At 38.2% G+C, this 20,775-nt stretch overlaps 1 protein-coding gene across 1 annotated transcript; it reads right to left on the bottom strand.

Annotated features, from left to right (window-relative positions):
- Nucleotides 1-431: 431 nt before the first annotated feature.
- LOC114538155 (myoferlin-like) lies at nt 432-20,578 on the bottom strand. Its single transcript, XM_028559273.1, has 55 exons — nt 20,476-20,578; nt 20,338-20,395; nt 19,972-20,103; nt 19,681-19,746; nt 19,474-19,524; nt 19,365-19,395; nt 19,135-19,199; nt 18,782-18,841; nt 18,655-18,705; nt 18,318-18,364; nt 18,093-18,175; nt 17,886-17,935; nt 17,697-17,750; nt 17,496-17,564; nt 17,180-17,223; nt 16,992-17,068; nt 16,761-16,861; nt 16,443-16,556; nt 15,906-16,005; nt 15,627-15,829; nt 15,318-15,421; nt 10,253-10,334; nt 9,988-10,098; nt 9,749-9,904; nt 9,476-9,622; nt 9,125-9,202; nt 8,867-8,946; nt 8,575-8,695; nt 8,371-8,503; nt 8,164-8,303; nt 7,401-7,574; nt 7,261-7,318; nt 7,109-7,186; nt 6,575-6,756; nt 6,279-6,431; nt 6,090-6,188; nt 5,584-5,748; nt 5,297-5,459; nt 5,037-5,086; nt 4,836-4,949; nt 4,436-4,564; nt 4,198-4,323; nt 3,930-4,057; nt 3,683-3,853; nt 3,274-3,425; nt 3,011-3,153; nt 2,739-2,827; nt 2,555-2,650; nt 2,360-2,407; nt 2,167-2,257; nt 1,843-1,942; nt 1,485-1,690; nt 1,104-1,213; nt 563-710; nt 432-464 (listed from the first exon to the last, which is right to left on the bottom strand). Exons 9-55 carry the CDS (start codon nt 18,685-18,687, stop codon nt 432-434), a joined length of 5,133 nt encoding a protein of 1,710 aa, XP_028415074.1. The 5' UTR covers nt 18,688-18,705; nt 18,782-18,841; nt 19,135-19,199; nt 19,365-19,395; nt 19,474-19,524; nt 19,681-19,746; nt 19,972-20,103; nt 20,338-20,395; nt 20,476-20,578.
- Nucleotides 20,579-20,775: the final 197 nt, after the last annotated feature.

Raw genomic sequence — 20,775 nt, 5'->3', positions numbered from 1 at the left:
CCGAAAAACGTAACGCATAAACCATTAACTATCACTAGCCAGTTGGAAGACCAGATCATGTGATGAAACCAATGGACAATTTATTCATCCTGCTGTTACTATTAGCTCGCCAATATTGCTTTATTAGATCTTATACCCTCACAGTTACCTATAACATCATACTATTAAACAATTCATGTACACTCACGAATCAAAAATATATATAAAAATAGTTAAATTTTAAATAGTATTTTTGATTATATAAATACAAATATGTTGCTATCTTATATAAATATGACTATAAAACTATCGTGTTTCTAATCTCTTCCTGAATCCATATTATCATGGTATAAAAATATAACAGCTTATAAAAAATTAAAATTTATCTTCGGGGGATTTGTATCGAGTTATAAAATTTACACTATTTGTGAGCTGAGAGAAAACGGTGAATTTCATGCCTTCATCAATTTCTTTACTGAATAACCCTAGCGAAAAAAGGCAAAGTAAATATGGGATTGTTTGCAGTTGATGATTCCTACGTCACACAAAAAAGCCAGTCCTAAAATGAGGCGATAATACTTACTGGGGCAGCATATATAAACACGCCAATCAATAATAGTATAAGCGCCAACACAATGAAACCAATGATGTACCATTTGTAATTTCGCCAAATGACGAAACGAAATGATTTCCAAGGATTTGAAAGCCACAAGAATGATGTCTCCGGTCGTCTAAAATAGTCAGATGCAGTCCATTATAGAATTCGAAGTGGTTGGTTAAGAAGAATCTGTTCTTTCTAGTTCCCTCTACAATATTTAGGCCCACCCGTGAGAGAATGGTCTGTATAACTACCCCCTGTCAATGCTCATCACCTCTCACTTTTTATCCTGCAACTTCTATTGACTAACATAAACTACAATCAACTCTCACCAACTCCAATCCACTCACATCAATTCACATCAACTCTCATCCCCTCTCATCAACTTGTCTCATTCGTTTACAACCCTATTTCAACTCTCCTTTCCTTCACTCAAATGCTGACGACAGTTAATGAGAGTTCTCTGCCGTGACTCCCTCGCCAATTGCCGTCAAATTATTAAACTCATCATCTATAATGCTCTTACTTAGGTTTCTTCAGAGTCGGATGCTGGTTTGGTTCGTCTTGTCCCTTCCCAGCAGGCTTTGCCTCAGCTTCATCGCTCTCCAGTAACTCTATCGTCAGCTCGACTTTGCCCTGAGGAAAAAAAGATTCAATTCATCACAACATGAAAAATGCGCTAATTCTTACGCGAGCATCAAATGTCAGTTTTGCCACGAGTATTTGAACCGAAACTCTGACAAATTCTTTGTGGCAAACATATTTCATCTCAATGAATTAGTAAATGCCGCCTATTCGTTACGACCAATAAGTTATTTTAGCAAAAAATAAATGCTAATCTTTATTCCAATGGAATTTGTCATAGAGAATTTGCTGGTATGAAAATGTGTTATTTTTTTCCTCTGACCGTTAGTTTAGTGACTTTGTGTTTTTTCTTCTTCGAGCGGCCCTTCTGCTTGACCTTGACCTGACCAACCACAGGCCACCAGCCGTAGAAACGACGTTGCTCAAACAGTGAACCTCCTGCGCGGTTTATCAACGCCAAATGATCTTTTATTTTGCCAGGATCGCTGAAAGGCATGGGGACTTCTTCCAAGTCCAAAACAACAGAACCTGGTTGAAATTAATGTATGAAACGAGTTAAAACCATGTAATCATTTTCGGATAAACAAGGATGGTGGAATAAGGATGTTCAAGAATGTATTGCAAAGGTAAAAATTAGTGGACAATACAAATCTTCTATTTGGGACAAAGCCGAAACTTACCTATAAAGTCATCTCTTGATATCAAGTCGTTGTCCCAAATTTGAATGCCAAGTTGAGGACGGACCTTCTCAGTTCGTTCATTCAAAGACCAAAAATGTTCCTATACAAGACGGCATAATGCGAATGAAAAACGTCAATTGTGGAGAATGTCGTTAAAAACTAGAATGAATTGGGCTTGTTTCGCAAACAAAGATGACAGACGATTAGAAATTGTTTTCAATTCATGAAGAGAAATGCTTGAAATTACTTGAATCAATCTTGGTTTTTTTATAGAAGGATAGGGATCACCTTTCTAGTTTGAAAGAAAAATTACTCTTTCCGTACCTTCTTCTTCACCAACAGCACCTTTTCTGCATCCATGTATTCAAATGGGAAAATCATTCGCCAGTTGAACATTCCCTCACCATTCAAAGATCTGGAAAGAAGTAAAGTTTGCCAATAAGTAAATACAACGCATGTGAATCAAGCTAATCTTCCGAGATAACGAGGGGCAATTTAAAAGCTTTATTCAACTGACCTGTAGTGAGTATCAGTAGATTGCTTTTTATTTATCCCAGCCATCCAACTAAAAACAAAAAGATCACAGGAAGTGTCGTTTGCCAAACCTTTGAGCGACTCACCGGCAGACAACATTAATTTATAAAATCCTTTTATATGAAGGGATGAACTGTTTCTGCATGAATGTTTTCAATGAGAATTAGAAAAAACCTACCATTTCACATAGATATCGCTCATTTTCTCCCCTGCCAGGTTGCTTTCTTGCAAGTACACATCCTTCGTATTCCAAACAATCACCCGAAGTTCGTATCTAGTCAATTTTCAATTGATGCGAACTGAGTAAAAAAATAACTAAACCAATGGATTCAGGATCTGAACTGAACTGGATCACAACTTACTTCTTTGGTTTCCGAGGTGAGATGTCAATTGGTGGCCCAGGTTGTCCGTTGTATTCAGGGAAAATGTCGACAAACATTTCAAGTTTACCCTGTCGAAATGATTATAAACACGAAAGTTTGAATGTGCACTCTTAGTCTCGTGTATTCGTAGCGTTACTGTGATGTTTATTTGAATACAGCTTTTGACTGTAGTGTCTTATGATACTATAATATTCTTCGTCAAGTAAGATTGGCAAAAACATCGTTTTCAATTGAAGAAACGTTCGTTTTACCTGTGAAAATCCTGGATGCAAACTGCTCATGAGATCTCTCGTCTCGACGTGTTCAGAAACGAGGGATTGCAATGAGTTTAAAACGTGAAGAGCAAGACGCTCGCGTTCCGGGCCAAGATTTGGGTCTTCAACTAGCTCCGGTTCTGAAAATGCATTTGTAAGACTGAGTAAATACTTACATAGGTTTATCGCATTGGCTCTGTGCTAACCTGGTTTTCACTGCATGTCAAATGTCTCTAGGTAAATATACTTTCGTAACTAACCGAATTCATCCAAAGAGTAGGCATTTCCGTTCAGAAGAATGAGATTCGATCCGTTGTATCGAGGTGGAGGCATATTGTTGTATTTACAGTAATTCTCTAAGATAACTGTCGGAGTGTAACCGCTGCCAAGCCGCCATTTGTTTGGACCAGATCTGGAGATAAAACAAAAAAGAATAATCGTTATTGATCATCATCAGAATCATAGACTTCATCAATAGTCATAATCATCGATCATCATCATCGATCATTGTCATCATTATCATCATCGTCGTGATCATAATCATCACAATTATCATCATCATCATCGATCATCATCGATCATTTAACGTCATCACAAATCATTTATCGTCATCACATATTACAAATACCAAAATATCATCAAACTATAGATTGTTAGCTCAAATCTTACGTGGAATAGCTCATTGGTAGTCCAGCGATGGCATGACTCAAAGATAATAATCTATTTTCAAGATCGATCACAGTTTCTCCGATAAGATCATCTGAGGACACCATATCGTAATCCATGACTTTAACCTTGAGATCCTTTACCACTGGAATTCTAGCTTGAAATTCAAACACTCTAGAAAAGCATTAAAATACTCTTGGAAATTGCAAAGAATTCGGCAATAAAAATGACAAGAAATATGGCTTCGTACTTTCCAAAGTCCACCTCCAGCGCGTTGTATGCGCGATTTTCTCTGTCATCAAAGCATTGCTTTCCAAGAGAGACAACGAGATAAGGATCTGCCAAACCATTCAGATCTTGCGGGGTCAAATCGTACGCCTGGATAGAGCAAGAAGTCAAGAACAATTGTAACTGTACAAACTTATGATCACTTCTATACTAAGGTGGTCTTGTGAGAGAACCGTCGACCAAAAGGTTTAAAAGAAAGTTTGAAACAAAGTCTTCATATTTCAACTCACCCTGACAATGTAAACTCTTATAGTGCATTTGACTGGTTTCGCTATTGGCAATCTATCGTCTCTGAATATTCGAGGAGGTAAGGGGACGCTGCGATCTTCAGGTAAAGAATAGATGGAAAGAGTTCCCTAAAAGATAAATTTATACCCTCGCACCAGTTTTCCCAAAACCAGAGACCCTGTGTGTTTGACCGTACGCCTTGCTTGGTCACCTATTATCATTCCAAATCCTTCATCGTACCTTGAATTCCCCAACAGTGCCGTCATCTTCGTCGTCTTCAACAGATTTGAATTTTCCACGTCGCAATGGAAACGTTTTTATGAAATCTTGAAACCGATCGAATTGCTTTTCCAACTCGTTGAAATAGATCTAAAAGCACGGCAAGTTTGGAAGAAATCATTTTAATGTTTGTCTCCAATAACCTCTGTCTGTTTGAAAAATTCTACTTCAGGTCACAGAAGTAATCACATTGCCTCAAATCAATCTTAGAATCGCTTCCCAATCAATACTGAGATTACGTATCGATTAAGTATCGATGAAATTATCACAATGATAGTGATGAAAATTGAGGTCATGTCGCACACACATCTTTATCGAGAAAAGCATTAATATAACGTGAAAATTTATAAAAATTATTTACTTTTATCTTGTCGAAGTTTTCCGGGTAGTCCATGGACTTTTCCTGAGTGTCAGGACGCGAGGCGTAATATTTCGACCACCAATCTATGCTATCTTTCTCGTCGTCAATAAAAACCTGTGAATCATGATCCAGATCATTTTTATTCAGAAATATTTCCTTGAATCAATTTGTTTAAAATAACAAAATGATGTTTATGCAAACCTCACTGATGCTTTCTTGCTCGACATCAATTTTGGAGTAGTCAAATGAGGCTATGTAAGAAAGATTACTTTGTTAAAATTACAGCTATTTGGTACATTAACAACTCTCCCTAAATTTGTAAACCGCAAAGATGATTTAAGTCGATATACGTGTTTACTGTAAAATGAACTCGAAAATGTTTAAGAAAGAAAATAAAGCGTTTACCTAATCCTTTCTCTTCCTTATCAATAGTTTTTCTATATTAGTTAAGATCAGCTCACCTTGTTCAGCGCCCTCGACCATCGGAGTCAGAGGTTCTTTGCCCCGAAATATCCTGGCACTCTCGATGACGCACACCCCCACGGTAGGATTACGACCAAACGAACGACTGTCTCGAACTCGGATTGTGATTGGCGGAGTGTAGAGATCTTCCTTTGGCAAATCCTAATAAAAAACAAATATATGTCACTTTTTATGATACCTACTGTCAGAGCTCATTCACGAAAACTTTAGATGTTTACTGGGTTGAACAGGCATGAACGTGCAATTTGATTGCATGGCAACTTACAACGTCAAAGTTGAGTATTCGATTCTCTTGAAAATTTGGATTCTTTTTGATATTTTTCAGACTGCCAGTTTTCTTGATTTCCCCTCCAATTTCGATCTCGACTATCGGCGATTTTATGTTCATGCCATGAAACCGTTTAAGATTACGAACACCCCAGCATAACACCTTTGAGGCAAAAGAAAGGAGTACCATTGGATTAACTGATGCTAGCTAGGACTATTACTCTAATAATCTTACGATTAAATGAACTTGTGGTAGTTTTCCACAGGTTCTATTCAATAGTTATCAGTGGCGTAGTCAGCCTGACGATTTTGTCCCGCTATGTAAATTTCGAGTTGTTATAATTATTCATATCTTTGGAAATTCATTGTTTTCGCAGTCAATGAACACCGAAATATTAGCATAGCGGGACATATTGTCAGGCTTGATACGCTACTGATAGTTATTCACTACAAGCAACGCTCTTAATTCGTCCTATTGAATATGTACGACAACAGACAACTTACTTCTACAGCTGTTCTTTGCACAACGGGTCGGATTTCAGGCGGAATCGCATAGAAACCGTTGACAGAAGACGGGAGAGATGGTGCAGAATGTTCTTCATCCTGAATGAAAAGATTGCAATAATGTCATACACATTCTCTGTCGTTCGTTATCAGTTCTTACAAGACTATCGTTTAACATTTCTATCTTACCACAAAGAGTTCAAAAGCAGCCAGAATGTCTCCACAATGATCAGCTCCGTTCCACACTTTGTGCCAAGACAATCGCGTCGTGGGCGCCGAATCCTGTTCTGGTAGAAAGACTAAAGGTTCTGTTTGAATTCGGCCAAGAAAATCGTGTTTACCCTAAACATATATTACCAAACAAAACACGACTTAGTTTATTACAAGCGCTAAGATCAATGCCATCTGATTCACCAATGATGAACAAACAAAAAGCGAAATCTAGAATGAAATAATCAAATGAACTAGCACTGAAATGCACTTACCACCGGATCGTAGTCAAATATTTCCAGTAAAACGTCCGGAGGATTTTCCGTCAACTGATCGAAATGGCCGTAAATGGGAACGTTTTCAAGCACCAGCATTTGGTCCCAGGTCGGATTCAATTTCTTGAAGATAATCTTGGACGTTGCGCTTCGAGGACCAAACGATAGTTGGACATATGGATCTAGAAAATCAAAAATGATGAGCTTTTTAGTGCAATGAAATGGCCAACTTCAGTTGAAATACTGTAATATGTAAAAATACGATGCACTAAGGTGCTTCCTTTATACGGTAAAAACGGCTAGACAGGTCCTGTTGTATTTCATTACAGACAGATTACTGGTATTCGAGTTTTCGAGAACTCTGCATTCAAGTTATTCACATCTGCCTAGCACGGAAAAGGCAGTTTCATAGCAACATTCTTAACAAAATACACCGGCTATTTCAATTCAAAATACAACCGGTTTGAACATTTTGACCGCTTGAAGGAAAGCGCTCCTACATTCTCTCTTGTGACGAGGAGTTCTCTGTAATACCTGCGAGACCATTTGGATCTGATGGCAAAAGATTTCTTGCTTGATAAATGTGAGCTCGAAACTGGCACATTAGCGGTTCTGTACAAAGATTTGAAGAAAACAATAAACATTTCGATACGTCTTGAAAACTCGAACTATTTGCTCTTACTTACTTTTAAAATAAAGAAAAATTCGTGGGGCATTTAAAACAGGTTCCTCTTCATCCTTGCCCTAAAATAAATTCAATACAAAATATTGACATCACGGTTGACAAAAATCTTCTTTTAGGAAAATCCACCTAAAATATCTTCACCTTTCCAACTGTCAGACTGAACACAGGTTCTGGAGCATTCGGGTCATCGCGTATTAATTTTCGGTGCCATCTTCGACGTCGAACCATGTCGAATCCTTTCCTTTTGCTGTGGAATCTTGTCGTGAAGGCCTTGGCAAACTCCCAGCCATCCTTCGACTTGCTGTCTTCCGGCGCCTGAAAAACAAACTCGCATACAGTGGATATTGCTTGAGTTTTTTCATTACGAAGAAAAATGATTGAATCAGGAGGTTGAAAGTGAAACACTGAATAAAACATTGCAAAACAGTAAGTATTAGACTAGTCTGGCTAGTATTAGTAGCAACAGTCAACACTCAGTCAGACTAGCAGTACTACAATGATTAACTGACATCGAGGAAGGTTGAAAGTGAAACACTGAATAAAACATTGCAAAGCAGTAAGTACTAGACTAGTCTGGCTAGTATTAGTAGCAACAGTCAGCACTCAGTCAGACTAGCAGTACTACAATGATCAACTGACATTGAGGAAGGTTGAAAGTGAAACACTGAATAAAACATTGCAAAGCAGTAAGTACTAGACTAGTCTGGCTAGTATTAGTAGCAACAGTCAGCACTCAGTCAGACTAGCAGTACTACAATGTTCAACTGACATTGAGGAAGGTTGAAAGTAAAACACTGAATAAAACGAAGCATTGAGTGCTATAGACCAGCTTGTTTTAACAACACCCAGCCAGCAAGGCAAACAGTACTGCTCAACTGGCAAACCTACTCATAACTGTTCATACCTTTATCGCTGGATCACGCTTCTGAACCTCAACGCTCTGTCTTTCTCTCACAAGTCTTCTTCGACGACAAAAATGATATTTCTTTTCAACAGCTTCGAAGTTTGTCGATCCAAATGTTGTCTCAACGGCGTATTCCCAACCTGGCAAGAAAAAACACAAAATCAATTCCCGGGTAACAACAAGGAAAGAAGTCGACAAGTCTTTTACCATCAAAATCCACGGCCCGATTCAAGTCTATTTTCCACCCGTCTTTACTAGACCAGTCCCAACCCTTTGGTGGTTTAATGGCGTCGACAGATTGGATTGCATTTCCTTGTTCGTCTGATAACGTCTCGCCGTTCTGATGAAAGCAATCAAAATATACTTTAAACGGCGCAATTGAATCGCTTGTGATGAAAACTCTATGCTTACAATGTCAGTCCAAGGTGAATCTGTCGTTGGCAACCATTTTCCGCCCGGAAACATTCGATATTCGTTTTGAAATGCGTCCTCAAGGAACCATTTATGACCGGTATCTTTGCGGAAATGAGTACTAGATAAAAGTATCACACAGTAGAGTATTTCTTAATTTTTAGGATAATGCTTTTTATCAATAAAATATGTACATGTTTGCTCCAAATATCTCGGCTCTTTTCTCGAGGGATTTACCAGGCGATCAAAGACAATAGTGTTGGCTTGGCTGGATGGCATCATCATAGCTTACCTTAGCTCAGGATTGATAAACCACGAACCATCGAATTTCCAACCAACTGGCTCGACAAATTTATCCTTCGGAAGCTTGAGCTACAAAAAACAAAAGGTTTGTTAGAATTTCAAATTTGCAAAACTGATCTGAAAGCTACTGTCCGTAGGTAGAGTATAATAAAAATAGGATGAAATAATAGTTTTCAGTCAACTGAGAGCTAAGTATGTGTCTATATATTACAGAGGTTTGGCGTGTTGTATAAGTTTGCAAACGTACCGTTCCTTTAGCGTTAGAAAAGGAAGGTCTTGTCAGTCCTCTTGAAGTCCATTGACCCAACCACATCTGGTTTTCATACTACAGAAGATGTATCGTAAAAACTGTTATTACGGTATTACCTTTGAGGTACCGTAGATTTTGAAGAGAAGGGATACACGTTGTGATAAATAAAAATAATTTTCGGCCACAGGGTTTTACGTTATCTGATTTGGTTAGCTGCGAAAAAAGTGGTTCACTAGCGAAATCTTTGCATATTTTTTTGAAATGATCGAGAACACCCATGCAAGCCAAGCGAAAATGCAAATGATTCGCTAGTGAACCATTTCTCTGCAAGAGGCAATCCAGACTTACAGTTTCAGCAAAGAGCGAAAGATCTCCTCCACTCTTCCTCAATTCCTCCCATTCGCCTTGATATTTCTCCAGACCCAACCACAGCATCACTCGAAGCAGAGCCGGTATTTCAGGCAGTTCCTTGTCTCTGTTTCTTTTTCCTGGATACTGTAGAAAATAATGAAGATTCACGGTTATAAACATAGCAAAACACAAGCGATATTCCATGATTCTCCAAAAACCTTTCCGAAATCAGCATCATATAACTTCATTCAGTCACAGTTAAAAACTAACCTTCAAGTTAATATCAATGACTTTTCCACAACGCATTCCTCTCTGTTCTTCTTCAGGAGTATACAAAAGCTCGTGTGCTGGGATACGACAGTATGCAATTCGTTGCGTCCCTCCTTTTAACATCCAAATGATCACGTCTGGCATGCTGTTTTGAGGCTAAAAAGAAGACATTCATAATCTCAAAATACAGAGATCTCTGATAGCTTTAGACTGTATGTATATCGACTCATTACACTGACCTCGATTGCAATATTTTGTAACTTTTTGAGAAATCCTTCCGTTGTCAAAACAGCATCACTCAGGTCGACGATATTGTTGCGAAGTTTGAACGCATCATTGGCGATGTCACTCTTCAGAAGAGAAGAAAGTTATGGTGGTTCATTGAGGCTTGATTTAATTTCACTTGCGTTGCGCGAAGGACATTTAAGCGTAGCTAGGACAACACAATGTGTTTCTCTGACAGATAACGGCAAGCGGGTAGTTCATAAAAAATTGGTCACTTACCAATGTAGAGTTTCGTCTGTCGTTCAACAGCAAGTCCAGATTGGTAACTCCGTGCATTCTGGCGTGGAGGTTAGGGAGAGGCCTGGAAACGATAATTATATATTACGTGTTAGAGAAAGAGTGACTGATAATATATAGCTCAGTGGAAAAAGATGAGGGCACTATCAGAAATGCAAATGAGAGAATCGACAGTACTACAGTTCCTAAAAACAAGAAAAAACGTCCCATAGCAGCTGTGTATCGAATTAAAAAGACTCATTCCTTCCCATTTTATGTTATTCAGCGAAGGTTAATACTGAGAGCTCCGTATTTTTCCAATCCTGAATAATTATTGTGGAAAATAATATTTTTTTATTTCAATCAATTATTTAAATTTTATTAATCATTATACAAATTTCACCTAAACAAGCTATTTGGAGTAGTTAACAGCAAAAAGTTAATCTTTGAACGCCACTATGGCCAAAATTAAATGATCTAATGTTCGACTATTCGACATTAAGGTATATTAATAGTATATATCTATTGCTGTTCAATTTGTTCATAACAGTTAATTTGCAACATGATGGTCAATGAAATTGTCATAATTGAAATGTGTCCCTTTTGACGACAACAGCTGAAGATAAATATCTTTGTTCGTTCGTCGAAGGCAGTTTTTTCCAGGAACGTGATGAAAAGTTATAACCATTTACTTCATTTACACTGTTCTTAACCGGAGCCTCTTTCCCACCACCAATTACCACAAGCATGTTTCCCTGAAACACAGCAGCACAGCCAATTAGCTGTGTCTCCATGACCAACAGAACCTTGCTCTTGCCAGTTTTATGATCATACTGGATAACTTCATTGCTCACATTTTGTTTGTCATTCAGGCCTCCGATCAACAACATGGTGTCATCTTGACGAACTGTTGCCAAAGTTTTAACAGGTGATGGTAATGGCGGCATTTCGACACATTCATTTCTTGTAATGTCAAATAGTTCCACATCACTTTGCGCTTCACTACCAGTACTTCCACCAGCTATCAAAACTTTATCATCAAACAACTCTACTCCATGAAACGCTCGTTTTTTCTTCATGCGACAGAGCAACTTGGATGAATAAGGTGGAACAAGAAGCAGCTCGTATATCGTATCAAAATACGCAGAAAGATTTGAACAGCCACCAATAATTAGCAGACGATTGCCATAGACGACGCACTTATGACCAGCCACTTTGACAGGGAGATTGACAGAAAACTGTTTCCATTCTGGAGTATGATTATTTAGATCGAATACTTCAATACTATCTAAACAATTTCTCAAAAATCTGGACGAAGAACCGCCACAAACCAGAATCTGATTCTGAAACACAACAGCTGCAAATATACAACGTGGTGTTTTAGACTCGGGTAGTGGCGCCCACGTTTGGTTACACAAACTAAATTTCTCGACGGACGAAACGACTTTTTCTGCTTCGATATCCACTCCCCCGATGACAAAAATTTCACAGCTCATGGAATTGACTAAGTTGTTAACATTTCGACAGGACCTCGTCAGACTTTCGATCGCGACCGTCATTCTCGCCATTTGCTCTCTGCCTTCTCTCATTTCTTTCAAAATTTCATGTTGTGTTAATTTCATTCCTGCGAGATCTTTCTTCATTTCGTTAACCTGATCACGTCGTAAGACACAGCCGTGTGTTTCATATTTACTGTAAAGCATCTTCTTTCGACAGTTGTCACAGGATATTGTCTTAAAGCGACAAAGTTCGGTCTCGTGTTGTTTAACATCTCGTCTATTGACGACATCATCGCAGCCTTCATTGGAGCAATGAACTGGCGTGTACTCGCAGTCTTGAACGTGTCTTGGTAGTGCTTCGAGCTCAAGAATCGCAACACAGCCTCTCTCAGCGTGGTCACAATTGATCTTCAAACGTGAGACGAAATCTGAGATAATTCTCGGTGCTTTACGCAGCGTCTCTACGGCCAGTTTCTGTTGACAGACAGGACAACTGAGCGAGGTCTTCTCCAGATGCTTCTTGATGCAACATGAACAAAAATAATGTTCGTTGTTTTCACATTGCATCGGATCTCTTAAAACATCAAGGCAGATCGAGCAAATGAAGCTTTGATCAACAGTTGACTGAAAGCGATTTGTGTCGAAACCCTCAGCCATATTCTTTGCCGATGCCATATGAAATCACATCTTTAACACGACCAGAAACACCTCTTTATAAATCTAAAGCGCATTTTAGAAACGACTCTGTGTCTTTAAAGACAAAGTTAAAAGCAAAACGATTAGATTTGTATTCAGTGGATAATCCGCCCATTTATTACTTTGAACTGGTCTTCTAGGGGAATGCAAATTCACGACAGTCTTGTGATAAGAGGTCATAACCTTAGGAACCATATTTGGTATACAACAGGAATCATGCACTACCAGTTAAAAAACTAGTTTTCACCCCTTGAAATTGTCTCAATATTATTTCTCAAACCTAAAGAATTTCATCATATATTTTTTAGTACTTATACAACAGTTCTTAGTGCTAATCATGGGATAGAAAACAAAGTCAACGAGATATAACTATTATGAAAACAAGTAATTAAATTTCGAAGGTCCAGACCTCATGAGATGGTGCTTGTATTAAAATGCATCAAAACCATGGTGCATGCAATGATAATGTTTTCTTTTATCATCCGAAAATTACAGTGCTTTGTATATTTTAGGCGAAAGATAACGCATGGATTAAAGAGAAATAAAAAACGAAACAACATAAAACGAAACAGAAAGTATCGGCCTGTTGTAAAGAACAAACTCATGTTTTGGGGTTCTCCGAAATACGTTCATTGTAATGCCGTAATCTATATGTAATGCCGTTCATTCGATAAATATACTTAAAGTTATCATCTTCCGCTCCTAAAATGTTATAACAGCAGCTAAAAAGCAACTTTATTTCAAACATGAAGTGTATAATGTTTGAAATATGCCTTAGTATATCAATATTCGTCTGTATAGAAATGTCAAAATTCGAATATTTTCCTTTTGACAATAACTGTGGAAGATAGACACCTCTGTTCGCCCATTGAAGGCAGTTTTGTCCAAGTACGCGATGAAAAGTTATAACAAGTTAGTTCGTCGACAGCGTTTTTAACGGTATCTCTTGCGCTCCACCGATCACCGCAAGCGCGTTCTCTTGATACAAAGCAGCGCAGCTAACAAGATTTCTATTCATAACCAACAGGACTTCACTTTGGCCAGTTTTGTGATCATATTGGATGATCTTATCGCTGACGTTGTCCTTGTCATCCATCCCTCGATCAACAGCATGGTGTCATCTCGACGTACTGTCGCCATACCCGCAAATGGTAACGGCGGCATTTCGATGCATTCATTTCATGTCAAAAATTCCACACCCGTTCCTGCTTCACTTCCACCAGCGATCAAAACTTTATCATCAAACAACTCGACTCCATGAAACGCTCGTTTCTTCTTCATGCGACAGAGCAACTTGGATGAAAAAGGTGGAACAAGAAGCAACTCGTATATCGTATCAAAATATCTAACATCATCGCGAGTGCCACCAATAATAAGCAGACAATCACCGTAGATGGCGCACTGATGACCATATACCTTGATAGGGAGATTGACAGAAAACGGCTTCCATTCTGAGTAATTGCTGTTCATATTTAGCACCTCGATACTGTCCGTAGAATCGTTCAAAACCTTCCAGCTGCAAGAACCACCACAAAGCAAAATCTGATTTTGAAACACAACAGCTGCTGAACCAAATCGTGCTGTTTTTAAATCAGCTAGTCTTGTCCACGTTTGATTGAACAAGTTGAGTTTCTCGACAGACGAGATGACCTGATCTCTATTCGGATCCACTCCTCCGATGACGACAATATCACAACTCATGGAATCGACCAATTTGTTTACATTTCGACACGACATCGCCAGATTTTCAACCATTCTCACCATTTCCTTTCTGCTCTCTTTCATCTCGTTTATAATTTCATTTTGCGTCGATTTCATTCCTGCGAGATCTTTCTTCATTTCGTCAACATCACGTCGTAAGACACAGCCGTGTGTGTCATATTTACTGTAAGGCATCTTCTCTCGACAGTTGTCACAGGACATCATCCTGAAGCGACATAGTTCGGTCTCGTGTTGTTTAACATCTCGTCTATTGACGACATCATCGCAGCCTTCATTGGAGCAATGAACTGGCGTGTACTCGCAGTCTTGAACGTGTCTTGGTAGTGCTTCGAGTTCGAGAACCACGTCGCAGCCTCTCTCAGCGTGGTCACAATTGATCTTCAAACGTGAAACGAAATCTGAAATAATTCTCGGTGCTTTACGCAACGTCTCTACGGTCAGTTTCTGTTGACAGACAGGACAACTGAGCGAGGTCTTCTCCAGATGCTTCTTGATGCAACATGAACAGAAATAATGTTCGTTGTTTTCACATTGCATCGGATCTTTTAAAACACCAAGGCAGATAGAGCAAATGAAGCTTTGATCAACAGTTAATTGAAAGCGATTTGTGTCGAAACCCTCGGCCATATTCTTTGTTGACACAATCAAATCACATCTTGTAACACAACCATGCACAAATAACTCTTCATCTTGCTATATAGGGAGAACTTCGTATAGGTAGACAAAGTCCAAAGTAAAAAAATTCGATCGACAAACAGCATAACCGAATACCTAGTCTTTCATCTGGAAATACCAATTCCAGTGCAATCTAATCTTTACGGTTCATGACCTTTGCGACTATATTTGGTTCACAACAGGAAACTTTTATGCATTTATGATACATTCCTTGTAAGCATACTGAAACAATAAATTCCTAAACGTTTGCCCACTGTTTTGCGGGAAATTTTGAAATCAATCGGCCTTATGCATGAGGCCAAAGATTCCCTTTTTTTACATATCGTAATTCAATCGTCGAAACTCGCCATTAGAAACGTTAACAGTCAACTAATCCTAAAACAATTTATTTAAATATTGTCTTGTCGATATATGATTTTTGACGTCGACGTTTCTAAATTCACAATGAGAATACGATTATACGAAGAACTAAATACCTGCAGTCGTCAAGAAGCTGGTCCAAGATTTGACAAAGAACCTCCAAGCATTCTGTCTCTTCGCCTTTCGATAGAATAACTTTTACTAATTCGATGTTCTTTTCCTGAGAAAGAAATGAGTTAATCTCACATGAAAGAGGTTCTAGTCTCGCTTATAACAATATAACTACAACAAAATTGAATGAAAGAAGAGTTTTCAAATAAATTGTCATTCAAAATGCATCCTCTAAGAATAGGAATTGCCATTGCCCATTATAAGATGAGTGTTGGTTTTGTTTGAAAACAAATATAGCCTATTAGCCTTCTTACCAGTCTGTGACAAGCTTTTAATAGCTTGTTCAACACTCCTAGACGGAATGTTATATCTTCCCAATGCGAATCCACGCGGACACAGGGCTTGGTACCTGACCACGGCAGATAGTAGTACTTCTCGCCGTCAAACACGGGATTTGTGGGAGGAGTTGTGGATGACGATGGTTTAAATGAGTTGTCCAGTTTATTACCATAGTTACCTATCATATTATGAATTGATAGAGATCAGTTCTGGCTCAAGACTCCTAGCACTTGACTTGATCAAATTCTCCTCACCTATGCTGACTTCAAATTCAATTGGCGAGTCGTGAACTGACAACATGGTTGCTTCAAGAAAACTTGCAAGAAGACGAAACTTTGAGCGTCGCATGAACGGCTGAAGACGATGGGAAACAATTAAAACACAATTCTGAAATCTTTCCTGATCAAAATGATAATTGGGATTCACAAACCTTTAGTTTATTAACCATATAAGACTTATTAAACATCAGGGGCCGGTTGTATCAAGCCCGTTTAGCTTACGGTGGATAAGTCAAAATTAAATAACACTCTTACTTCTCTCTTGAATATGTCAACTTGAATATTATGCAATGAATATATTGTAAACAGTGTCTTTGTATTAAGGTCAAAAGCATTTAGTTTGCTTGTTAAATAAAACGATAGACCTGCTTTCTATTTTGAACTTATCCACCGTTTAAGCTAAACGGGCTTGATACAACCGACCCCTGAACTTTAGACGTAAACTTGTTTCGAAAGTTTACATAACAAATTGGACATGCAAACTTCCAGGAGAGTTTTCTAGCTGTTTCTCACCTGGACTTTGAGAACGTCTGATTGACTTATTGTGTCTTTCTCCGTGGTGATGCTCGTGTTGAGTTTTGCTTCCAGTTCAATCAACACTCGACCACGATAAGCGACGCCTTCTCCCTAAATATGTGCAAAAGAAAACGTCAGCTTTATAGTATTGTATATTCCTAAAGTCCTTTACTCCTCGTTGAATTTCAGAAACGATTGAGGCAGTTTTTCATCACTCAAAAACAAAGACGCTGAGCCGGTTGTTCATGAAAGTTCAACACACAAAACTATTGTTGTTGGAGCAGTGATAAATGATCTTTGTCGACAACAACTCACATTTCCTTGGTTTAGTTCTTCATATTCGTCTGGCAAATCCGAAAACTCTCTGGTCGAACCATACAGGTTTACAAAACAGGGTCCGAAACATGGGAGATAGCCTGAATGGTAAATATTATAATACAAGTTAGTTTTGCAATTACACCAAGCAAATTTGTCAAGCAAATCGTCAACGCACGCTGCCTCAAAAGCAATTAAAAATAATTCTTATTGTATGATAGCATTCCACACCTGAACCGCCATTTCCCGAAATCTCTGACAGTGGAAAAAATTTTGTACCGATGACATCGTCTGCCGTGAGCCGGTCCCTATGAAAGACTTCGAATTATTTCTTCGCTAAAATAGTTGTGTATCAGTAAAAAGTTTATATAAATAGTTTGATTTAAAAACGATATTATATTTCGAGAAATTTCACTCACCAGTCGACCAACTGAATCTTTAATCTATCACACATGGACGGAAACTAAAACGATAGTTAAAAAGAGCGGTTTTCATGAACTAACTACTGCTTCATTTTCTTCATTGCAATTCCGTGAGTATCAGTTTAGATCTAATGAAACTGAAAAGATTTCTAAAGCGTACGATTGGATTTGTGGTAAAACGGTAAAACTACACTAAAATGTTTAGTTTGAAAGATTACCTAACTCTAAAACTTCAGAACTATATGTTCGCAGTTTAAATAGAACGCAGTTCGTTATGCTGGTGTGAAGACTCGAGATATAATAATCATCTTACTTGGAATGGCAAATGAAGAATTTCGTTGAATGCCGGATTGTTGGAAGAATAAATGATTTCGCTGGTCGCCTGAAATATGGATCATAGAGTTAAAGACAGACGGAAAATGGCAGAATGCGACACTGAGGATCATTGAAGTTTTGTTATTTTGTTCAGAAAAGAACGATGATGTCTGGTTGGACAAATTTTGTTGCGACAAACCTTGGTTCCAGCAAATGTGACAATGCAGTACGGATCGACCAAATCTTTTGCTTGCTGTAAAATTAGAAACAATACATAATATTTGAAGTCAAAGAATTTAAGTCAAACATGATAAAGAATCCAATTTGATGGTGTGGCATTAAGCTACATACGTAGAACATTGCAAGGGTTTGGGATAACGTATTTTACCTTGCGAATTCTTAAAGTCTTCTTTACGTTTTGAACAAAATCGGAATCCACTACAACGTAAAAAGCAAACTTTGAAGATACAAACGATTCTTGCAATGTATGCCTATGATTCTTTCAATGTATTCATGGGCTTTTAGCTCAAAGACGTGGTTACTCTCATGCAGCAGTCAGTTTCAGACAAGAAAAACATTCATGCTTGCAGCTTACTCTGAGGAAGATCCTCCGCTTTGTAGATCTTTATAAAAAACACTGCAGATGTCAAAGCAACGCCGGGCGAACGAAGCAAATTCCTTGAAAGAAAAATATGTTATATTTAGTTAGTGCTTTTAAAAAAACAAACTCTATCACTGCAAATATCAACAAATCCGCCATTCTCTGTTAGATATATTATGGACATTATTGAACCAACAATAAAAATATTTTGTTTCTTACGCTTCGATGTCGTCCTCATCTGGATCACTACCAATATTTTCTAACGGCTGAAAGAAGACGAAAACGTATATTTCAAAATACAAAAGTTAGCCATGAACGCTATCCTTGCAAGAACGATAGTCATCGTTGCTTTATCCCTAATTTTCCATATTTTAAGGCCGACAAATTGCAAAGCAATGACATAGTAGAACTTTTTCATCGATAATACAATCGTTTGACATTGGACTAAGCAGGGATACTAAAGTATGACGTATTCTCGTTGCATTCCTATAGCTATCTATGGCTGGAAAAAAATCCAATTTTCTGTGTACGCCATGCACTAGTAATTCATACTTACCGGAGCAGTTGCACCAGGCTGTAATACAACCATACTGGTCTTCAAATAACCCTGCAAAACACGGCGTAGAAATTTAGTTATATATCGTTGCTTAACAGACGACAAACCGTGATATGTTTCAACATACAGCAAGAGTCTTTCCTGAGTCCTGAGATTCATCTTGACCAACCGTGGACTGTTCCAAACCCTAAGAGTAAATGAATATACACTTTGTGTGCTCGAATGAAGCCAAGGCTACTGTTAAAGGAACAAGGCTTGAACTAGTTTGAGATCAACTAGCTTAAACTAATTTGTAAATTGAGGCTCGATGTAAGAGCTTTTCATATCTCACACCTGCATATCACACGTTTCACAAGGACGTTCAATCAAAGCTCTTGGATATTCCTTATGGTCGGAATTTGTATTCACTGTTTTGACAATCGATCTGATTGTAGTGTGTTCGCAATATATTACCTTGTACTAATACGAGAAGGAATTTACCTTGACTACAGTTTCCTGATCCTCCGGTTCAGTAAGTAGTAACCATTTGCGAAGTAGGCAGTGATCTTGAAAACAAAATAAATTGTCAGGCTTTTTGTAAAGGTTTGAGGGAAGTAAACATGCATCGATACGACATGCCATGGAAGAAAACCAAACAGTTGGCTTAATAATGCAGTTTTTGCAGGGAAAATACGTTGTCGTCGAAAGCGTATATTAAAGATCTACCGTACCTTTAGAATCGTAAACAAATCCCACATCACACTAAACGAGAAAGATAGTAATGGATTGGCAACGAAAACGGTTCATTTTCAAGTTGACATATGAACTACAAAAGCTCACCTTGAACACTCCGAGCAATGAGTCTGAACGTAACAAACGGGAATTGAAAACCTTAAGAGTTTGAAGAAGAACTATAAATTCCTCATTTAATTATGTCTCTATAAATATGAATCTTATTACATTCTATTATGGCATTTAAGAATTTAACAAAAAATATATAAAGAATTGAAATTCATGGTCATATATTTATTCAGTCAGATTTATCACCTCGAATTTTATCTCCTGGCCAAAAAGATCATTCGGAGTTATTGCCGAGAAATTAAAAAAGAGAGTCTGAAAAGAGAATAGAATAAAGGAATATATTTTGGGAGAAAGAAACGAGAAGCTTCCTTAAATAGAAAGATAACCATATTCCAGTGTGTTCAACCTTCACTAATATTTTTATTACCAAGATTGGGTATACCATAGACTGGCATATTCGACATTCGCTGATATTTTTATTATCAAGGTTGAGTATATCATATTCCTGTCTATCCTGACATATTCACTTCGCCATACCTGATTGTAATAAGGTCTGTTTGTTGACTGACGGACCTGCGTCTGTCTTTTCTTGTTTCCAATAGTGACTCTGGTCACAGGATTGATGTCGTTGCCCTCAAGCTGACGTGCCTCGATTACTTTAATCCGAATCTAAAGTAAAAACCCCCAGAAAAATTTATTTCAAAATAAAAGAGTGCTATCTGAGTTAACAGAAGACAAGGCGCTGGAATGAACGTGTTTCCTGTTCGAATAAGTTCTTAAAGAAGACCACTGTCAAGTGGCATTGAGAGGGAAGCCATGTTCTTTTGAAAGAAGCTGCCAAGTTTAGGAGATGTTCTGTTTTTGGAATTTTGAAAGGAGAACAAATCTCAAAAATTCACACACCTGGAAATCAAGAGGTTTGTCTGGCAGAGAGAGCCGTTGCTTTCTGGTTTCCTCTGATCTGTAAAGACAAAAAGGTGGCGGAATGAATAAACTTGTCTTCATTGAAGGAAAGACATCTTCAAAGTATTTTCCCCGTACCGTTTGGAATCCCGTTTTTCGTCCGTGTCGTCGTCAGAGTCGTCTTGAGCATTTTCCTTGTCTTTTTCAGCCTCAGTTCCGTTTGATGTCGGACAGATGTATTCCAGGTCGCAAGAGAATTTATACTAAACGAGAAATTGAAAAATATTGCCAAAACAAATCGAGAAAGTTACGACAAGAGACGAGAGGACTTCCGGCCTGAATGAACATCGATGCACAAGCACATTGAAACAGAATCGCGAAAGAGGAAATTCCACTCCGATATGAAGTGCGAAGAGTCCTTAGCAGAAATCTAAACAA

This window comes from Dendronephthya gigantea, unplaced genomic scaffold, assembly GCF_004324835.1.
Source record: "Dendronephthya gigantea isolate DGI-Jeju-01 unplaced genomic scaffold, DenGig_1.0 000176F, whole genome shotgun sequence".
Lineage (NCBI taxonomy): Eukaryota > Metazoa > Cnidaria > Anthozoa > Malacalcyonacea > Nephtheidae > Dendronephthya > Dendronephthya gigantea.
The sequence above is the reverse complement of the archived record's forward strand: the minus strand, read 5'-3'. Positions and strand labels throughout refer to the sequence as shown.